This window comes from Mesoplodon mirus, assembly GCF_964341445.2.
Source record: "Mesoplodon mirus genome assembly, chromosome: 6".
NCBI classification, from domain to species: Eukaryota; Metazoa; Chordata; class Mammalia; order Artiodactyla; family Ziphiidae; genus Mesoplodon; species Mesoplodon mirus.
Window position 1 is genome coordinate 15,972,164 of NC_138982.1, and position 17,086 is coordinate 15,989,249.

Sequence of the window (17,086 nt, forward strand, 5' to 3'; positions counted from 1 at the left end):
CAATTAAGAAAGTGAAAGAACGTGTATGTAAATTCAGGGAGGTTGAAACCTAAGTTGAATAGGTAGAGTAAACAGTACCTAGATACTAGTTGGCTGCATTTCACAGTAATTAGTGAGCAAGTGACAAGCCTGCGACAAAAGCTAATGTAATTTGAGGCAATATTTATCTGACTAGAATGAATAGGAAAAGATGGTGACAGACCTATTGTACTCCATTTCTATAGGATAGTTACTCTAAATACAAAGCTAACTAGAAAATCTACTTTCTTTATATTCCACCTGGACAGCCAGGTGGGTGTTTCAAGAGACAGGCTTGAGCTTACTTTCTGAAAGGAGATGGGCCCCCAGGGAAATAGTCTTGCCAATCACTAGAAATAATAAAGCTGTCATCCTATTAATCAGGAATGTTTGACTTTGAGGTTTAGAGCCAGTTACTTTCAAAATCCCTACCGTGTGGAGTTTTATTGCCCCACCACTTAATTCTAAAGGAAAAAAGAAAAGAGGTAAAAGTTTTGAAATTGATCTGCTTTACTTCTGTTTTGTCTTTGTTGCCCATGATTTTAAGAAAACCTCAAAGAGCTGCGAATTTGCTTAAGGAATGGAAGGCTAACAAACTATTCTCTATTAGGAAAGAATTCCCATGTCAGAGACAATTAAGTGGTGACCACAAATTGGGAAACCAATGATTGGGTAGAATTTGGTCATGCAGAGTGAAAGGACACCTTCCAGTTAGAGGAAATACTGTGAACCACTGTGGAAGTACAGGGCATATGTGATAAGGATGGTTAAATTTGATTGGTGCATAAAACATTTGAAGACAACAGAGAAGAAATGGTGGATTGGATAGAGATCAGAGATACTAGAAAGGTAATGAAGGCCTGAATTAGGCAATGGAGCTGAGGAAAGAATGGTTATCAGAAGGTTAGAATTAAAGAATTTTGCTACTGATTGGATATGATAGGGAAGCAGTCAGATTTGACTCCAACGTGTCAGACCTAATTGAGGGAATGGTGGTACCATTAGGAAGTATTAGCGAAATCGTTGGTTTGGGAAGGAGAAAATAGTGATGAGATTTTGTTTTGAGTCGGAAGAGCCAGTGGAAAGTCAAGGTGGAAGTAAATACTCAGGGTACAGCTTTAGCTGCAGACTTGCAGCTTGGTAGAGAGGTTAAGCCTAGAAGAGATTGAAGAATCTTTTATTTGTTTCTTTGTTTATATTATTATTTTATTTTAGAGTTCAAGCTTTAGGAAGGGCTAACATTTCCTAGGAACAGAGTAGGGAAAAAGGGTCAAGCCAGGACCTTGGGCAGCACTACCTACATTTAGAGAACAACAGAAACTTTGAAGAAGATAAGTGGTCTTAGAGACTAGAAGATTCTAAGAATATTATTTCCTAACCAAAAAGAAGGGAAAATATTTGAGTCTCTGTTTTGAAAAAATTTTTAATTTTCAATAATCTTACCAAGTTCAACATTTGTTAACATTTAGGCATATTTGCTTTATCATCCTAACATATTATTTAGGAACCATTTAAGAGTAATTTGCAGATAGCATGTCTATTAACCCCAAAATACTTTAGCATATGTTTCCTATTATGTAAAAAATAGTATAATTACCAAATTCAGACTTGTTAGACTATTATCTAATATGTAACATACAGTTCATGTTCACACTTTTGCCAGTTTTCCCAATAATCTCATTCGTGACCATTTTTTACCTGATCCAAGAGCCTAAACAAGATCACAGATTACATTTAATTATGAAACACCTGTCTTCTTTCCTCCTGTCTTATATAAATAAGTAAGTACTTCACTTCTATTAGCCTCCTTTAAGATTGTTTAAATATTCACCAAAAAAGGAAGTGCTAATGTTCTGGATGAAATACTGGGAAAAAATGCATCTGCTTAACTAGTCTGTCTTATAGGGGCTGGGGAGAAGAGAGAGGAAAGGGAGTACTGCCTAAAATCCAGCTAAAACAACTACTGGGATTAGAGAAATTTTTAAGAGGAGTCTTTTATTTCTCAAAGTTTAGTAGGGGGTGGCAAGAGAAGAAGAACATGTGGATATTAATGTGGGTATATCCCTTAGAACAGAAATTGAGGTATATTCTTGTACTAGTTTTTTCTGTACTGTGATTTTTTTTTTTTTGCGGTACGCGGGCCTCTCACTGTTGTGGCCTCTCCCGTTGCGGAGCACAGGCTCTGGACGTGCAGGCTCAGCGGCCATGGCTCACGGGCCCAGCTGCTCCACGGCATGTGGGATCTTCCCGGACCGGGACATGAACCCGTGTCCCCTGCGCCACCAGGGAAGCCCCTGTACTGTGATTTTTGTACGTATGTATTAAATAGGGATTTTAATTATCTTGAGTTGAGAAAAAGTAGTATGATTTGAAGACATTTTTTACTCACCACTTGGGTTCACAAAGTATGTGACTGCTATCCTTTATGGTCTGTTGTATCCTCCTAGTTTTATTGTGATAGTTGCCTAAGGTGGATTGTCTGCTGCCAGATTTTTAACCATAGATCTGTATCTCATTGTTTGAAGTGGTGTTTCAGTGGATCCTAAGCATTTCTTCTCCTCTCACCTGACATGCTGATATTATTTTCAGCACATGACTGGGCTTCAGAATTGGTGATGAGAAATTATTAACTGCTCATCCACTGTTACATGCTTCTGTTCATGTGCTTACCACCTTCTTCTTTAGTTAGTAAATTTTCTCTACATAAGTCACCACAGCCTACCTACTCTGAGAGGTCTTGTTAATTATTTTCAGGATGAAATTTGAGAAACAATTAAAAAACTCAGAAATAGTTGGTAAGGTCTCTTTGTTATTGTTGTATTTTAACTTTTCACCAGATGGGTTTTAAGTAAACCAACCCTTTGAACAGAACAGAAACGTGTGTGTATAATTTGCTAGACCCATCTTATTTTTTTCCTGAAGAATCTAGAACTCTGTAGCAAAGCTTTTTAAGAAAAGACTCTTACTGAACTTGTTCAGATGAGAAGGAAATTTAAATATAGCCTGAAATTATTGAACCAGAACAACCATATAACATCTGTTTGGGGTTTTTTTCCATTCTAGTTCTTCAACAATTTAAAAGTATGAACTCATACCTCTTCTATGTATTTAAACCTGCAGATAGTTTTGGCAGCCTATTGAGAAGAAAGAAATATCAAGTGGAATTATTTTAATATTTTGTTTTCATTAAGATTTGGGTTGGTAGGTAGTTAGACGAGAGAAATGACTGACTCTATTCTAGCCGACATTCTTTGTGTGTGTGTGTGCACTTGTACTAATATTCTAAATCACGCAAATCAGGAAATGTATTAGATTTTTGTGATGGATATAGAGCATTTAAATGCATTTGCTTACCAGAAATTAGCTTCTGTGTTTAGGCTTCACTTGACAACTTCTAAAATATTTTCCACATTTGACAAGTAAATTTAAATAGGGGGTAATAATTTAGAACGTGTATTCATTGATAAATATCCTCAAGAAATAGCATTTTTATGCTGTTTTGTTTTCTGGTTATTGTCAAAGTTTGAAGATCCTCGGTGATAAATACTAAAAAATTTGGAAGGTGCTCATTGTATTTTTTTCAGTTTTTAATTGTGATATTTGGCCCAGAAATAGTGGTGCTGTAACCTGTGTCCTGGAAGCCAAAAACATCTTTCTATTAATACATGTCTGCTAGTGGTAATATCAAGATAAAGAAGGTATTCTCTTTCTATACCTACACACTATTAGAAGGAGAACAGGAAGGGAAAAAGAGTTGTTGTGTCTGACTAATCCCACTCGTGTTCACAGTTACTACTAACCATTAATCTTCAGAAAATTTCTGTATTTACAGCAGCTGTTTCTTAGATATTGCTAACTTAGTCCAGAAAATGTTGCTAAATGTATGTCTGGGATGGTCATAACATAGTTTGTTTCAAGAAGTTAGACGTTAACTCTTAGGCGTAACACGTGTTGATATTTTAAATTTTGAGAACAGTTATATTTCTTTTATGTTAACTGTTATTAACAAGAGCTCGAAGTCAAATATATAGCTCTGTCTTAACAAAGCCTGTAGGACCTTATTGCATATATTTGAGTAACACACAACTTGCTTCTGCTTACTTTGTTTTTCCATTTTTATCTTCTCCCACCCCCAATTTCAATTTCCTTTTTTTTTTCTTTTTTTGGTATCATCTCTATAAGCTGTTTCTACTCCTTTTGAAAGAAAGAAGAGTATGAATCATTTGTGAATAAACATGATCTGTTAAAAATATCTATCACTATCTTGTTAGAGCTCTTTTTCAAAGCTGCATTAATGAAATTCTTGCCTATCTTCCACCAGTAGGTGCATTTCATACAATACATAAAATGCTAAACATCTTTTTTTTAAGTTTTTAACATAACTGATCATTGTCTTAAATTATATCTTATCTTGGCTCAACCACAGGTACAAGTTTCCTATAATTGTGTATGTCTTTTTATATGTGAGTTTCTTGGAACACTGTGTGTCAGTGTCCTTATTCTGTTAGGTACGTTTGAGCTAATTTTTTTCCATAAGTTTATCTTTGATATTTCTAGCCTCATTTCTCCAATACATATGGAAAGACTATATGTAATTATCAGGGGCATGCAGGGTTGCCCCATTTTCCCCTTTTCACCATTAAAAAATAAGCATTTCTGACCTTTACAGAAGCAAGCATTCGTCTATATAATGTCTAAGAATTCTCAAAACAGTGTAGTAAACTTTTTAAAGAAATGCGTTTTACACTTTGAAAGTGAAATTTTGTACCAAAAGAAGGTAAGCACATTCATTCAAATAAATAGCAAGTTCCTTTAGGAACTCTTAGGTATAGGTTTGTCTGATTTCACATATCAGTTTTCAAATAATGACTTGGAAATTGCAAGTCATCTACCTCTTTGCCCCTGTGCTCACTCTTTGGTTCTATTAATATAAGTTTGCCATAAAATAAGCTAAATAATGGTAAACTTAAGCTTAGTTCTTGCTGGACTATACTATAAGAACTTTCAATAGCACATTCTCAGTTAAATGGGATTTTTTTCCTCAGCAATTAAAAGAATGAAATGATATCTATAGGAAATGTTGAAGATTTGTTTTTGATAGCAATCTTGCCAGAGATTCAAGATTATGATTGATATATTAAAACAGCTTTCTAAATAAATATTCATTTTTAGGAGAATTCTAATTTTAAGTTAAATTTTAAAGGATATCTAATTTATCTTAACTCTGTTACTCATCCACAAGCACTTCAGTTACTCAGTTTTATTTCAGATTTTTAATAAGGATTTCTTACATGTTGGAATTTAGTGATTGAAACTCTTCACTTGTGAGCCTTTTACTCGGTAACAGCTAATTTTGAAAATGCATGCTCGGGAAAAATTTGATACAGAAGTTTTACATACTTTCAGTGTATACAGCTCTTATGTCCTAAATTTCCTGTACATTTGTATGGTGCACACACCCTTAAAATTATCTTTTTTATAAGCTTCACAGTAAAATAACTAAGTCTGCTTTATATGGCTGGTTTAATTCTGTCTTCCAAAGATTTTTTTTCCCAGGCATTTATCATAACAGTGCTTGTTGTTGGCAGGTCCTTTAATAAAGGACCGAGTAGTCTGCCCTTTAAATGACCAGTTCATCAAAGCCTTACAGACAAGCAAATTACCAGCATTACTGATAGATATATCTCAGGAAGCATTTACTTTGCTAAATAAGTATTGTATCTTCTCATGAGACTTGTCCCTCAAAAGAGTAAATCATTAAAGTATCTTCTTTTGTTTTTTAAATTATGGTAGTATTTTGGTTAATAGGAGACAAGAGTTGCATAAAAACTTTCTAAAAACATTTTGGTAATAATGTTGATGAAATGACCACAACCTTACACTATTATTTATCCAAATAAATATGGATTTTTGCCTTCACCAGGTGATTATTGTCTTTTCAAAGCACAGCCTTAGAATGTAGTTGTGTGGTTTTATTGAAGTCAAATGTGTCATGAGATTACATTTGGAAAGATTATATTTGTACATTGGAAAAATTCTAATAGATCTTCAGATTGTATAGAAGACTTTTAAATGACCATGTGTGTTTAATAGAAAATTTCCATTAAAAGTTAAAATCTATAACAGCGTAACTCCATCCCCCTGTATTTGGGTCAGATATCTCTGGAGAGATGGCTGCAGAGTTTCCTTTACGATGCTGTCTTTGAGTTTTCTATCGGTTTGCACATACTAATCTTCTTGAATAAGGGCCGCCTCCTTTCCCCCCCCCATTATGCCATTTTATTTAGGGGGTTAATGTAGGTTAAAATATGCCCATAAATATGTGGGTTGCCTTTTCTGTGGATTACTGGCAATTAAAAATATAAATCAGCATTCTTATCAAACAGAAAATGTTACCAGTATTACCTTCCAGCGATTAAAATAAGTGCCCAATTGAAAGCTTTTTAAAAAAATTTAATAAATGTAAGATTATATTCTTAAGGAAGTAAGTTTTACCATTATTAAATCCTCCTACCCCCAATTTTCTTCCATGCCCATACACAGATGAGCAGTAGGATTACTCCTGAATAGGATACATTGTTATATCTATTATATAAAACACATAATAAAATTTCATTCTTTCCATCATGTTCTCTAATTTTAAAATTGGGGGTGATAGAGATAGACTAGGATTTAGGTGTAAAATTGAATGCTCTCTTGAGCATTTAAATGAATGATATAGATTATTACTGATCCAGCCACCTGTGCTGTATAAGTCTAGAAATTCATATGTGGATGTGGACCAAACAGTAGAACTCAAGTGCCATTCTGCAGGACTACAAAGCTGTCTATACCAAGTTATGGTGTTAAATCATAATTTCTGGATCATGATCTTAAACCTTTGATTGGTTCCATTTCTACTTGACTCTTTACTAACAAGTATTCTGATGGCCTGAAAGTCCATGTTATTTAAAGTTTGAAGTATCCATATCAAATATGAAATTATTTTACATAAAAAAAATACTTAAGTACAAAATATCAGTTGTGTAATCATGGTAAAACATACAACTTTGCTATAAAAGATTTCTAAAGGCTATTTGATTAAAACACTTATTTACTTAAACTCTTTGCTAGAATTTTTTTTAGAATTCAGCATCGGAGGAGGAATGTGACATAATAATGATCGAAAGCCGAAAGTTTAAAAGTTGTGATGCCCTCACATGGTTGGAGGGTTATTCTAGCTTCTAAGGACTGAATGTTGTCCACAAGAGTGTCTCATCAGGTCATAAATTGGTAAGACTTAATGGATTAGATTTTATGTATTATACCTGATGTTATTGTATTGAGATGAATATTTATGAACAAACTGAGCACATTGTATAATTTAAGAGTATAGTATTAAATATATAAGTTAAAACTTGGAATTTTAAATACTTGGAGTATGTAGTTCTTTCAGAGTCTCATGAGGCTCAAGACCCTGTCTTTGCAGTGGTGTTTAATAATCAGTTTAAAAAATAAAGTGACATCCTATATTATAGTAAGATTATTTAAATATTGCTATTGCATCTGCTGTAGATGCTTACAATATAGTTAGGGGCCCCATATACCTTCTAGTTAATATCCCAAGAGATATTTGAGAAATAATATATTAATCTTCTATTTTTATAAAAAAATTTTCATCCATTTTCTCCATGAAATATAATTTAAATAGTTATATTGTTTGTGGGATTTTATTTTTCTCAATAAAAGGCATTTTTCCTGCTGTCTCTAAAAATAAAAGCCAAAGAAATTTTCTCAATTCCTAGTTGTGAACACCTAAGATGACAATATCAAATGAAAATGATATATTTGAAGTCAATATACATTTTTTTTGTGCCCTGAAAAAACATTTCCTTTCAGAACTGTATTTTGCTTTGTTTTACACAGCTGTATTTTGTAGGGGGACTCTCAAAATAATACAGTTTAGATTAGGATAATACTGTTTAGATTAGGATATCATAATCTTCAACCTGATGATCATCATATTTTGTGTATGAAGAAAAAGAATCTGGGTTAAGTTATACTTCCAAGGTTATACAGAAAATATTAGAATTAATATTTTCATTAAAATATGGTGCACATATCCTACAAGTCTATCAGAGTTATTTGAAAGTATCATCTAAATAGGCTACAATGTCTATTTCTGACCTTATTCTTAACCAGAGAGATGTTATTCTCTTATACACATACATACCCGTTCTATCTTTTGAATAATATTCTAAGTTGTTTCAGACAATAGTATTCCATGACTTCGTGTTGATCATATTCTGTATATAAACTTAAGGTTCTTAAACCAGTAATAACTATCAATGGTAGTCTGGAAGGAAATACAACAAAACTGTTGTCCCTTATTCTATTTTTTTTTTTCATTTTTATTTTGTACAATATATCTGTATAACTTTGGTAGTTAGGAAAATACGTTCTAATTTCTTTAGTAGGATATCCATATTTAGTAGTCAGTGGGTGGCCTTCAGGGGATCCTGAAGCCTGTGGAATTTTGGATAGAATTTTATGTATGTTTTCAGTGAAAAGTTCAGAGCATTTGCCAGGTTTTCAAAAACAGTTGAGTAACATTGCTAGTGAATGTTTGTGTCTAAGGGACAAGCCTTGTTAGACACCCAAGTATGTGACTTATGAAGAAAGTTTTTAATGAATACACTGATCTGTTAACTCCTGCTGATATTTTTCCAAGGCTAGTTTATTATAAGTGACCATTAGACTGATAGAATAAATCAGAGCCTAATTTCTTTTAGTTTAGAAATTGCATTCTGTCCGTCTCTGTGCTCAAGTGTTGATTGGATTTCTCCACAGAGTAGTTGCTTTTTTTGCTACTTAGTGGTTACTGTGTGTCAGGGACTGCTAAGTAAAAATACTTAGCATGATACCATAGTAAGTATTTTTCACATGTTATCTCATTTAATGTTCACAGCAGTTGTATAGATACTATCAATAGCCTCAGTTTATAGAGAAGAAAATTGAAAGCCTAGAGAGATTAAGTAACTTTTTCAGGTCACATAGCCATTAAGTGGTAGAACTAGGATTGAAATCTAGCTTTCTAAGTGGAGCCTGGGCTCTCAATTGGTATTCAGGTATAGGGAGTAACCCTGGAAAACTTGAAGGATAAGATAAGGGAAAATTTCAGGTTGTATGAAGATGTGAATACATAAATTTGATTTCCTTTGAACTTAAGTATTAATAGCAATGGGTCATCCTCATTATAAAACCATCTTTTAAAGCACTTGCCAAAAAATTTGGTAAGTTGCTTACTATCTAAAATCATTTATTGTATTGTAAAATAACCTCCATTCAAATGTAATGCTTATAATTAGAAAAGTTTTAGTACTTACTAGAATAGTATTGTACTAACTGTAACCATTAAGGAATTCACCCTTTAATATTTAGGATTTATAAATAGCAAACACTGGAAACAGTTTAAAAAGCTACTTCAAGCCGCGAATGTTTCTTGGGATAGGGACATGAATCACATGTAAACCCCCCTACTAAGCCACATCACATTTGCCCTTAGTTGTGAATAATTCTATAAAGAAGCCTCTTTTATGTCTACTTTTAAAACATTTTTGCAGCAAAATTTATTTGTGGGGGGGGAAAAATGGATTTTTTTATTGAGCACCTACTTTGTGCAAATCCTTTTCATTGGTTTAATTTTATCCTCAGATGAGCTCCAAACCTTGTAACCTTTTCCCTATTTTTAAGTGTTTTTAGTAAAGTTCCTGAGTCTAAATATGGCTTAAAGGTAAATCTACAATAATAGTACTGCTTAAAACAAAAACAAGTAAAACTATAAGAATTTTTTTTCTTCAGTTAAATTGAAGTAGACTCTGCAGGTTAAGTATAAACTTGATTGAAAATATACAAACAACATAATAGGTCATCAGAATATGAGAATCCTATATTAAAAGTCCCCTTTCAGATAATATATTTGTACCCCAGCTTTTTTAGTAGTAATATATGTCCCCTTTCAAAATTAAGCTATGGAAGTTTGGGAAATAGAATAAGAACAGTTACACCTAATCCATGTTTTAACACAATTGCTGTCTCAGTGTTTACATATTCCCTTCCAGACTTTGAGCACATATGCATGGATATTAATAGTTGCAATCATGGTTAAGTAGCTTTTAAACAGTTTTTAGTGTTCCAAATATTTGTCCATTTGTACAAAGCTTATACCTGATATATATAAGTTTTGAATTTTGGACTGATATTTCGACAACTGTGAAACCGTCCTTTCCAGTTTTTCTTCCTACCTCTCTGGTGGTTTCTTCTCAGTCCCCTTGGCAGACTTTTCCTTTCTTTTTGTCCTTTTAAGTGTTATTGGTTTACTCAGGATGGTGTCCAGACCCACTCTTCACGTTCTTCATCATGCTAAGAGCATATAGGTGGCTTTGGATGTCCTCTATATGCTGTAGGAAGCCATGTATATGCAACTGGCACTCAAACTCATTACCTGTGCATCTGTCCTTACGTTCAAATTTCCCTGATTTTTCACAGCCAACTTTCATAGCTATCTGATCTTTCATAACCAGTTAATGACAAAGTGCTGCCATGTCTACCTCCTGAGTATTTCTTCAGCATATTCATATCTCTCATCAGCTATTCAGGGCACAGTCCTTTCTTAATTGGAATTGCAACAAACTTCTAACTGGCGTTCATTATTTGAGTTTTCTGAGGTGACTAACTGTACCTGCTGTTCTTTTTACTTGGAACATTTATGTGTGTGTATCCTTTTCTTCTCCACCCAACTGTGGCACTTCCTCTACTAAACATTTTTCCTTGACCCTAGATCTTGATTATATGCTCCCAAAACACCCTCTATAATCTTGCCCTGTCTGAGCATTTATCACACCTCTAACTTGTCTGTCTCTTTCATTAAATTGTAAATTCTGGGATTAATGTTTATTTGATAGTGTATTTCCTTAAAAAGCAAGAGTCAGCTGTAAAAAGTAAATCACCTAACTCCTAAGTCAATATTCTTTGAGTATTTTATGACATTTAGATTTAGGCCGCTATACCTTACTAATACAGATTACATAGTTAACGTATTAAGTGCTTACCATGTGCCAGACATTCATGGGTTATCTCACTGAATCCTAGCATCTGGTCCTATTATTAGCCTTTGAAGAGACTAAATAACTTGTGTGAGGTCATCTCGTAAAAATGATGGAGTTGGGATTCAAACCTTGGTATGACTCCAGAGCCAAAGCCCTTTTATTTGATACCACCTCCGAGTTTATCTTCTGAGTCTAGAATTATAAATCTGAGTTGGAGGGGAATTTAATGGTCATTTATTCCAACCACTTGTCTCATACTTGAATCATGTCTGCAACACACCTTCCAGGTTGTCATCTAGCCTGAACACCTCCAGTGATGTTTATCTTAGCATCCTGGTCTTCTTTCTTTTTCCATTTCATATTTAAACCTTTTATAAACCTTTCCTGTACAGCAGAGAATCTAAAATGTGAAGCAGAAAAATACCTTGCCATCACTTAAAGATTTAGGAAAGAGATTAGGTTCATGTAAAAATGTAAGCTGCAGTACAGTCTATGGAAACATTGAACCGAGCATATTCTCTAGTTAGTTCTGTTAGTTTTCCTATCTGCTATAATCAAGAATATGGGTTCTAGTTCATGGCCTTAAGTCATCGGTTTTAGTTCTAAAGCTCTTTTTCAAAATGGATAAGGAGACATTGCTTAACATCTTAGAGATCTCAAGGATGTTTCCCCTCTTCGAAATTACTGATTCTAGTGATGATGTAAGAGTTTCATGGGACTCCTTTATATGTGCTTTGATCCACCAGTGTAAAAAGAGTGAAGTACATCTGAATTTCTTCAGAATCCTGTATCTAGTTCACTTAGAACCTTTACTTGTTCATGGCACATGCTTAAAGGCATGACAGTTTGAGTTGTCTTCTTTCTCTGACTTGACCAAACCAGCAAGTCTTTGGCCTCCTCTTTCCACTTTCAGGATAGCTGTTGGTTTCTTTTACTTTTTCCCTTTAGATTCAGTTCTGTCTGTCTATAGAGAATGATATTGGGGAATACCCCATAGATGGATATTTATGAAGTGTGATTATACAATTAAGCCTTCACTAGATTTACAAAAAGATTTTCCCCTGAATCCATGATTCTAATGTAAAAAGACGTTTGTCAAGATTTTTATCCAAAAGATCATTGAGTTTTTAAAGTCCGCTTTATTTTCCACAAAGTCTACTATGACTTTGTCATCACCATGTTCCATACATGGAACTGCTAAGTTTCAGTGGCATAATTTTGTCAGAAGTAACCTGAAAATCCATAGAGCTCTGACTTTTCTTTTCCTCAAACTTAGACGGTTTCTCTACTTACTTCAGTTGCCTATATTATATTTAAAAAAATGTTATACTTTCTTCCTTCTCAGTGAGAAACAATCAAATGCTTTCATCACAAAAAGGTTTATTGGCTTTTTATTTAAGCTGAGTTTGTCAGGGAGAGGAAAAAAACAAATTCTCAGGAGGTCTTCCCATTTTCACTGTGTTCCAGTGATACCCTTAATTAGTTTCTAATAGTTTAAGTAGCCGGTTAATTTCTGAACTCTTTTTCCTGGCACAGTAAGCTCAACTTGACATAAGTTCATGTTGAATTTACAAAATATAATTAGATAATATATTAAATACTGTATGTTTTATTCCATCTTTTTCTTCAATTAAATGTTCAGTATCAATTATATGCAGAGTGTTGCAATAAGTAGACCCTTGAGATGGACACAATTCCTGCCTTTAAGGTTTAATTCAAGGGAGAAGAAAGTTCAGTGAAAACAACAAAAACAATTATTTATGGAAGAGTCAGAGGGATGGGGCCTATCGGCAAGAAAGGAAGAGAGCAAAGATTATGTTGGTAAAGCATCCCATTTCATTTCATTCTTATCTCTAGAATCTAAATTGACTTAACAAATTTCAAGTTATGATGTAAGTCTAGAAATCATCATAAAATTTTTACATAAATTGATGCCTACAAACTGTTGTAAAGTTCTGCCATTACCCATGTCTGTCTTACAGAATTGTTATTGCCTGGAATAGTTCCAGGATGTGGATCTAGACTGAGATGAGAAGAAGTAGGGCATTCCTTGGTGGTCCAGTAGTTAGGACTTGGTGCATTCACTGCCGGGGGCCCGGGTTCAATCCCTGGTTAGGGAACTAAGATCCCTCAAGCTGAGCGGCGGAAAAAAAAAAAAAAAAAGAAGTGAGAAAAAGTAGTTAGCTGTTAAAGACTTTTGGCCACTGAAAGTGTACATATCCGAGTACAGTTCTCCTTGAGTAAAAAAACCTTATAACCCTTTAGATTTTATAATACTGCTCCTTTATACTTTTCTTTATTGTCCTATACCAGAATTCCTTTTTGAGTTAGGTAATTCTAAAGCAGTGATTCTCAACTAGAGTAAATGTGGTTTAGAAGCAAAACAACACTTTATCCCACTCCTTTGAGTTGTTTTTAGTAATATTTATTGTTGTAATGTTATGTAACACTAAAGAAAGGCATGAGATAGTTTTAGCTAAACAGTTTTTTGGAAGTTTTTATGTTGAATTAAGCCAATTCAGTTATATCTCAGTGGCCTTTGGAAAAATTTCCCCCAGTAAGTTAAGATTATTTATATTCTGAACAATGAAATTTTGAGATTCTATCAAGGATCAATAAGAATTTTACTAATGTTCAATCCACAGAATGCTGTGCTTAATAAATATTGATGTAAGTTTAAATCTCAAGTCAAACAATTTTTATTAGCATATATTTTGTGACTGCATTGAATCTTTAACATTAGATTGAGTACAAAGAAATCAAGTAAATTTAAAGCATAACTAGGATTATTTCTTTATTTGGGTGAGACATAAATACAAAGGTTGTTTCCTAATACTAATCATAATTTTTATTTGTATGTCACTGCTTCATTTGTAATCCAAGATACACTGGGATAGTAGACCTTATATAGTGTCAAAATCCAAATTGATCCAAACAATTGAAGGAACAAAAATTTTTTAGGGGTCTGCTATTGTAAAAAGTCTCATATAATCCTCACAGTAATCCTTTAAGGTAGTACAACCATGACCCCATTTTACAGATGAGGAAACTGGTTTCAGTATGTTAACTTGGTAGGCTCACCTCATTAGTAAGTAGTGGAGTTGGGATTTTAAAACCAGCTTGTCTAATTCTAAAGCCTGTATTCTTAAACCACTTTATTACTCTTTGAGAATTCAGCGTTTTGTTTTGGCAGCTGCTGAGAGGTAAGCTGTCTCACCCCCACAGTGAAATAGAAAGCAAAAGAGAGTTAGGCCAAGTGGTAGTAAAGTGATAACCTAGACAGTTTTAACTCTTTAGGGCATTTCTTCACAGTATTTTTCTTGTATTTGTTGAAGGTCAACAATTTAATTCTTTGCTCAAACCCAAACCAACCTAAATTTTTAAAACATCGCAAATGCAAAACATTCATTGGTTTATTAAAAGTAAAATAGACCAGATTTTTTCCCTGATAGAATATTCTCTTCATTTTATTGAAGGATAATGACCGTGCTTTGGTGCTGTCCCTTAATGAAGCAACTATCTCTTTAAAAAACCTCATGATACTTTTATTCTTCTGGGTTTATCCCTATTTTGAAACAGTTCCTTGATAACCTCCATTTTCATTTATTACTATCCTTGGACTTTGGGGACAGATTAGGAAGGGACATAAGGTGGCAAAGAAAGATTAATTATTAACCTAGGAACAAAAGCTGGGTTTTAGATAACTCTAGTGGCTAATTTTGCTTTGTCAAATATATTGTCCATAGAATTATGTTTTTTCTGTAAAGCTATTTTAAATAGTATCTCTGCATCTTCAAGAAATGTACATAAATGAAGAGATTAGCTATAACCTGAGCAAAAATTATCTATGTGCTCTTTACTGGTATTTGGCATTTAATATTCAAGGGGATAGTCTCATTTTGACTCATTTGGTTAGGCCTCATCGTGGAAATGGGATTGAGAGGATTTATTCAAGAATAGCTGCTGAGGGCTTCCCTGGTGGCGCAATGGTTGAGAATCTGCCTGCTAATGCAGGGGACACGGGTTCGAGCCCTGGTCTGGGAAGATCCCACATGCCACAGAGCAACTAGGCCCGTGAGCCACAACTATTGAGCCTGTGCGTCTGGTGCTTGTGCTCCGCAACAAGAGGCCGTGACAGTGAGAGGCCCGTGCACCACGACGAAGAGCGGCCCCCGCTCACCACAACTAGAGAAAGCCCACGCACAGAAACGAAGACCCAACACAGCTATAAATAAATAAATAAATAAATAAATAAATAAATAAATAAATAAATAAATAAATAAAATTTTAAGAAAAAAAAAAAGAATAGCTGCTGAGTTGAAAAAAAAATAGTACGTGGAATGCTTGAGAAAGAAGAGGCAAATGTGAGGCCATTCAGCAAAAGAAATAATTAGCTTTCCCAAGAAAGGGTAGTTTCTTCCCATCCCATCTTCTACAACTCTTCACCTGCTAGTCTCCTCCAGTGTTTTGGCCCTTATTTGTCTTCACTCTTTAACCAAACTCATCTCTCACAATTTGAGCTACCTACCACATTCTGATAACTCTCAAATCCAGACTCGTCACCAGAGATTACTCTAGAGTTCTAGATGCCTATTTCTAGCAACGTTTCCGTATTTCTCAACCTTCTTTCTTTATTTCTCCACCATGATCTATATCCCAGATGTTTCAAAATTCAAAAGTCCCAAATGTAACTTCAAATTTCTCATTTTCATCTCAGGTTTCTCTGCCACTCACTCCCCATCCCTCAAAAAATCTAACCATCTTCCTGTGACACATTAACTATTTCCCTACTCCTTAGTTGCTCCATACTAAAAACTGCAGTCATCCTTGGCATTTTCTTTGTTATAGATGAGTCTCTTTCATTTATCATCCCTCTGATTTCTCACAGACTCTCTGTGCTTCAGTTATAAAAACTTTCACTTTCCCTTGCTTAATCCCTGTGACCAAGCATTTGGCAGTGTCCTACTATCCCTTATTCCCCTTTGCTTGCTTAGGTAACTTTTTTAAGACCTGTCTTGAGTGTTACTATCCTTCCTTCTCACTAACCCTGCCCCCCCACACACACACATACACAAAACACCACATTTGAGTGGTTACAGTAAGTTTCATAAAAAGTCTCTAAAACTAATGATGAAAGAAAAAAAGCCCAATGAGAATAACTTACCTCCGGACACAGCAAATATGAGGCGAGGCCAAGTTGCCATGTGTATTTGCTAATTCCACATCTAGTGATCTTCCCACTGGTGGACACTATCTAAGTTCGTGTTCTTCCACCCAGTATTTGTTGAGTACTGGGCATGTGCAAAGGCGACAGATTGGAACTTTTTTTTTAACAAAAGTGTCACCTAGAAAGGTAAATGTTACTGAGATTTGGCTATTAGGAAATAAGAGGCAAAAGTTTGTTCAGGATTTATGACCTGTTACCTCCAAAGGAATTTGCATTACCTACGTATATGGATTGGATGTTACTATAGGCAGCAAGGACATAGGGCAAGTGTAGCTTCAGACTGAAAATGAAGAATGAGATTAAGGGATGTTTCCCCAATTATTTATTGAGTTTAGTTAAAATAATAGCATTACCCATGTTTATTAAATACCAAGGAGTGCTTGGAAAAGGTCAGTTTTGCCGTTAAGTGTGGGAAGTGGCTTTGATCCAATACAGCTACCTCATGTCATAGCTAAAAAAAAAGGGAGGGGGCCCAGAGTAGCGAGTGATATATTTAGGACTCAAATTCCAAGTATACAGTTTTTGAGTCCAAGTATCCGTGGCATTCTTTATTAAATGGCTGCCAGCCTCATGGTAGATTTTTGTACAGCCAGTAGAGCTTCGTCTGGTAGGAGATAGAAGCAACTGTGAAAACATAGCCTGTGTGGTCGGTGCCATAAGTGTAGCGTGGAACATGACTTACTGTGCTACTTCTGGAAGGGTTAGAGAAGCCTTTACAGAAGAGAAAATAGTTGAGCTGGAATCTATAAAGGAA

At 34.5% G+C, this 17,086-nt stretch overlaps 1 protein-coding gene across 3 annotated transcripts in view; it reads left to right on the forward strand.

Annotated features, from left to right (window-relative positions):
• TSC22D2 (TSC22 domain family member 2) overlaps positions 1 to 17,086 on the forward strand; it is a 54,182-nt gene that overhangs the window by 18,478 nt on the left and 18,618 nt on the right. The window contains exon 2 of one of the 3 annotated variants that reach the window (XM_082625548.1): positions 7,132 to 7,267. The exons of the other annotated variants lie outside the window; for them this stretch is intronic. Coding sequence (XP_082481674.1) covers positions 7,132 to 7,174 — 43 coding nt within the window. The 3' untranslated portion in view covers positions 7,175 to 7,267. Of the gene's footprint in view, positions 1 to 7,131; positions 7,268 to 17,086 lie in introns of those variants that run through there. 3 annotated transcript variants of the gene reach the window in all.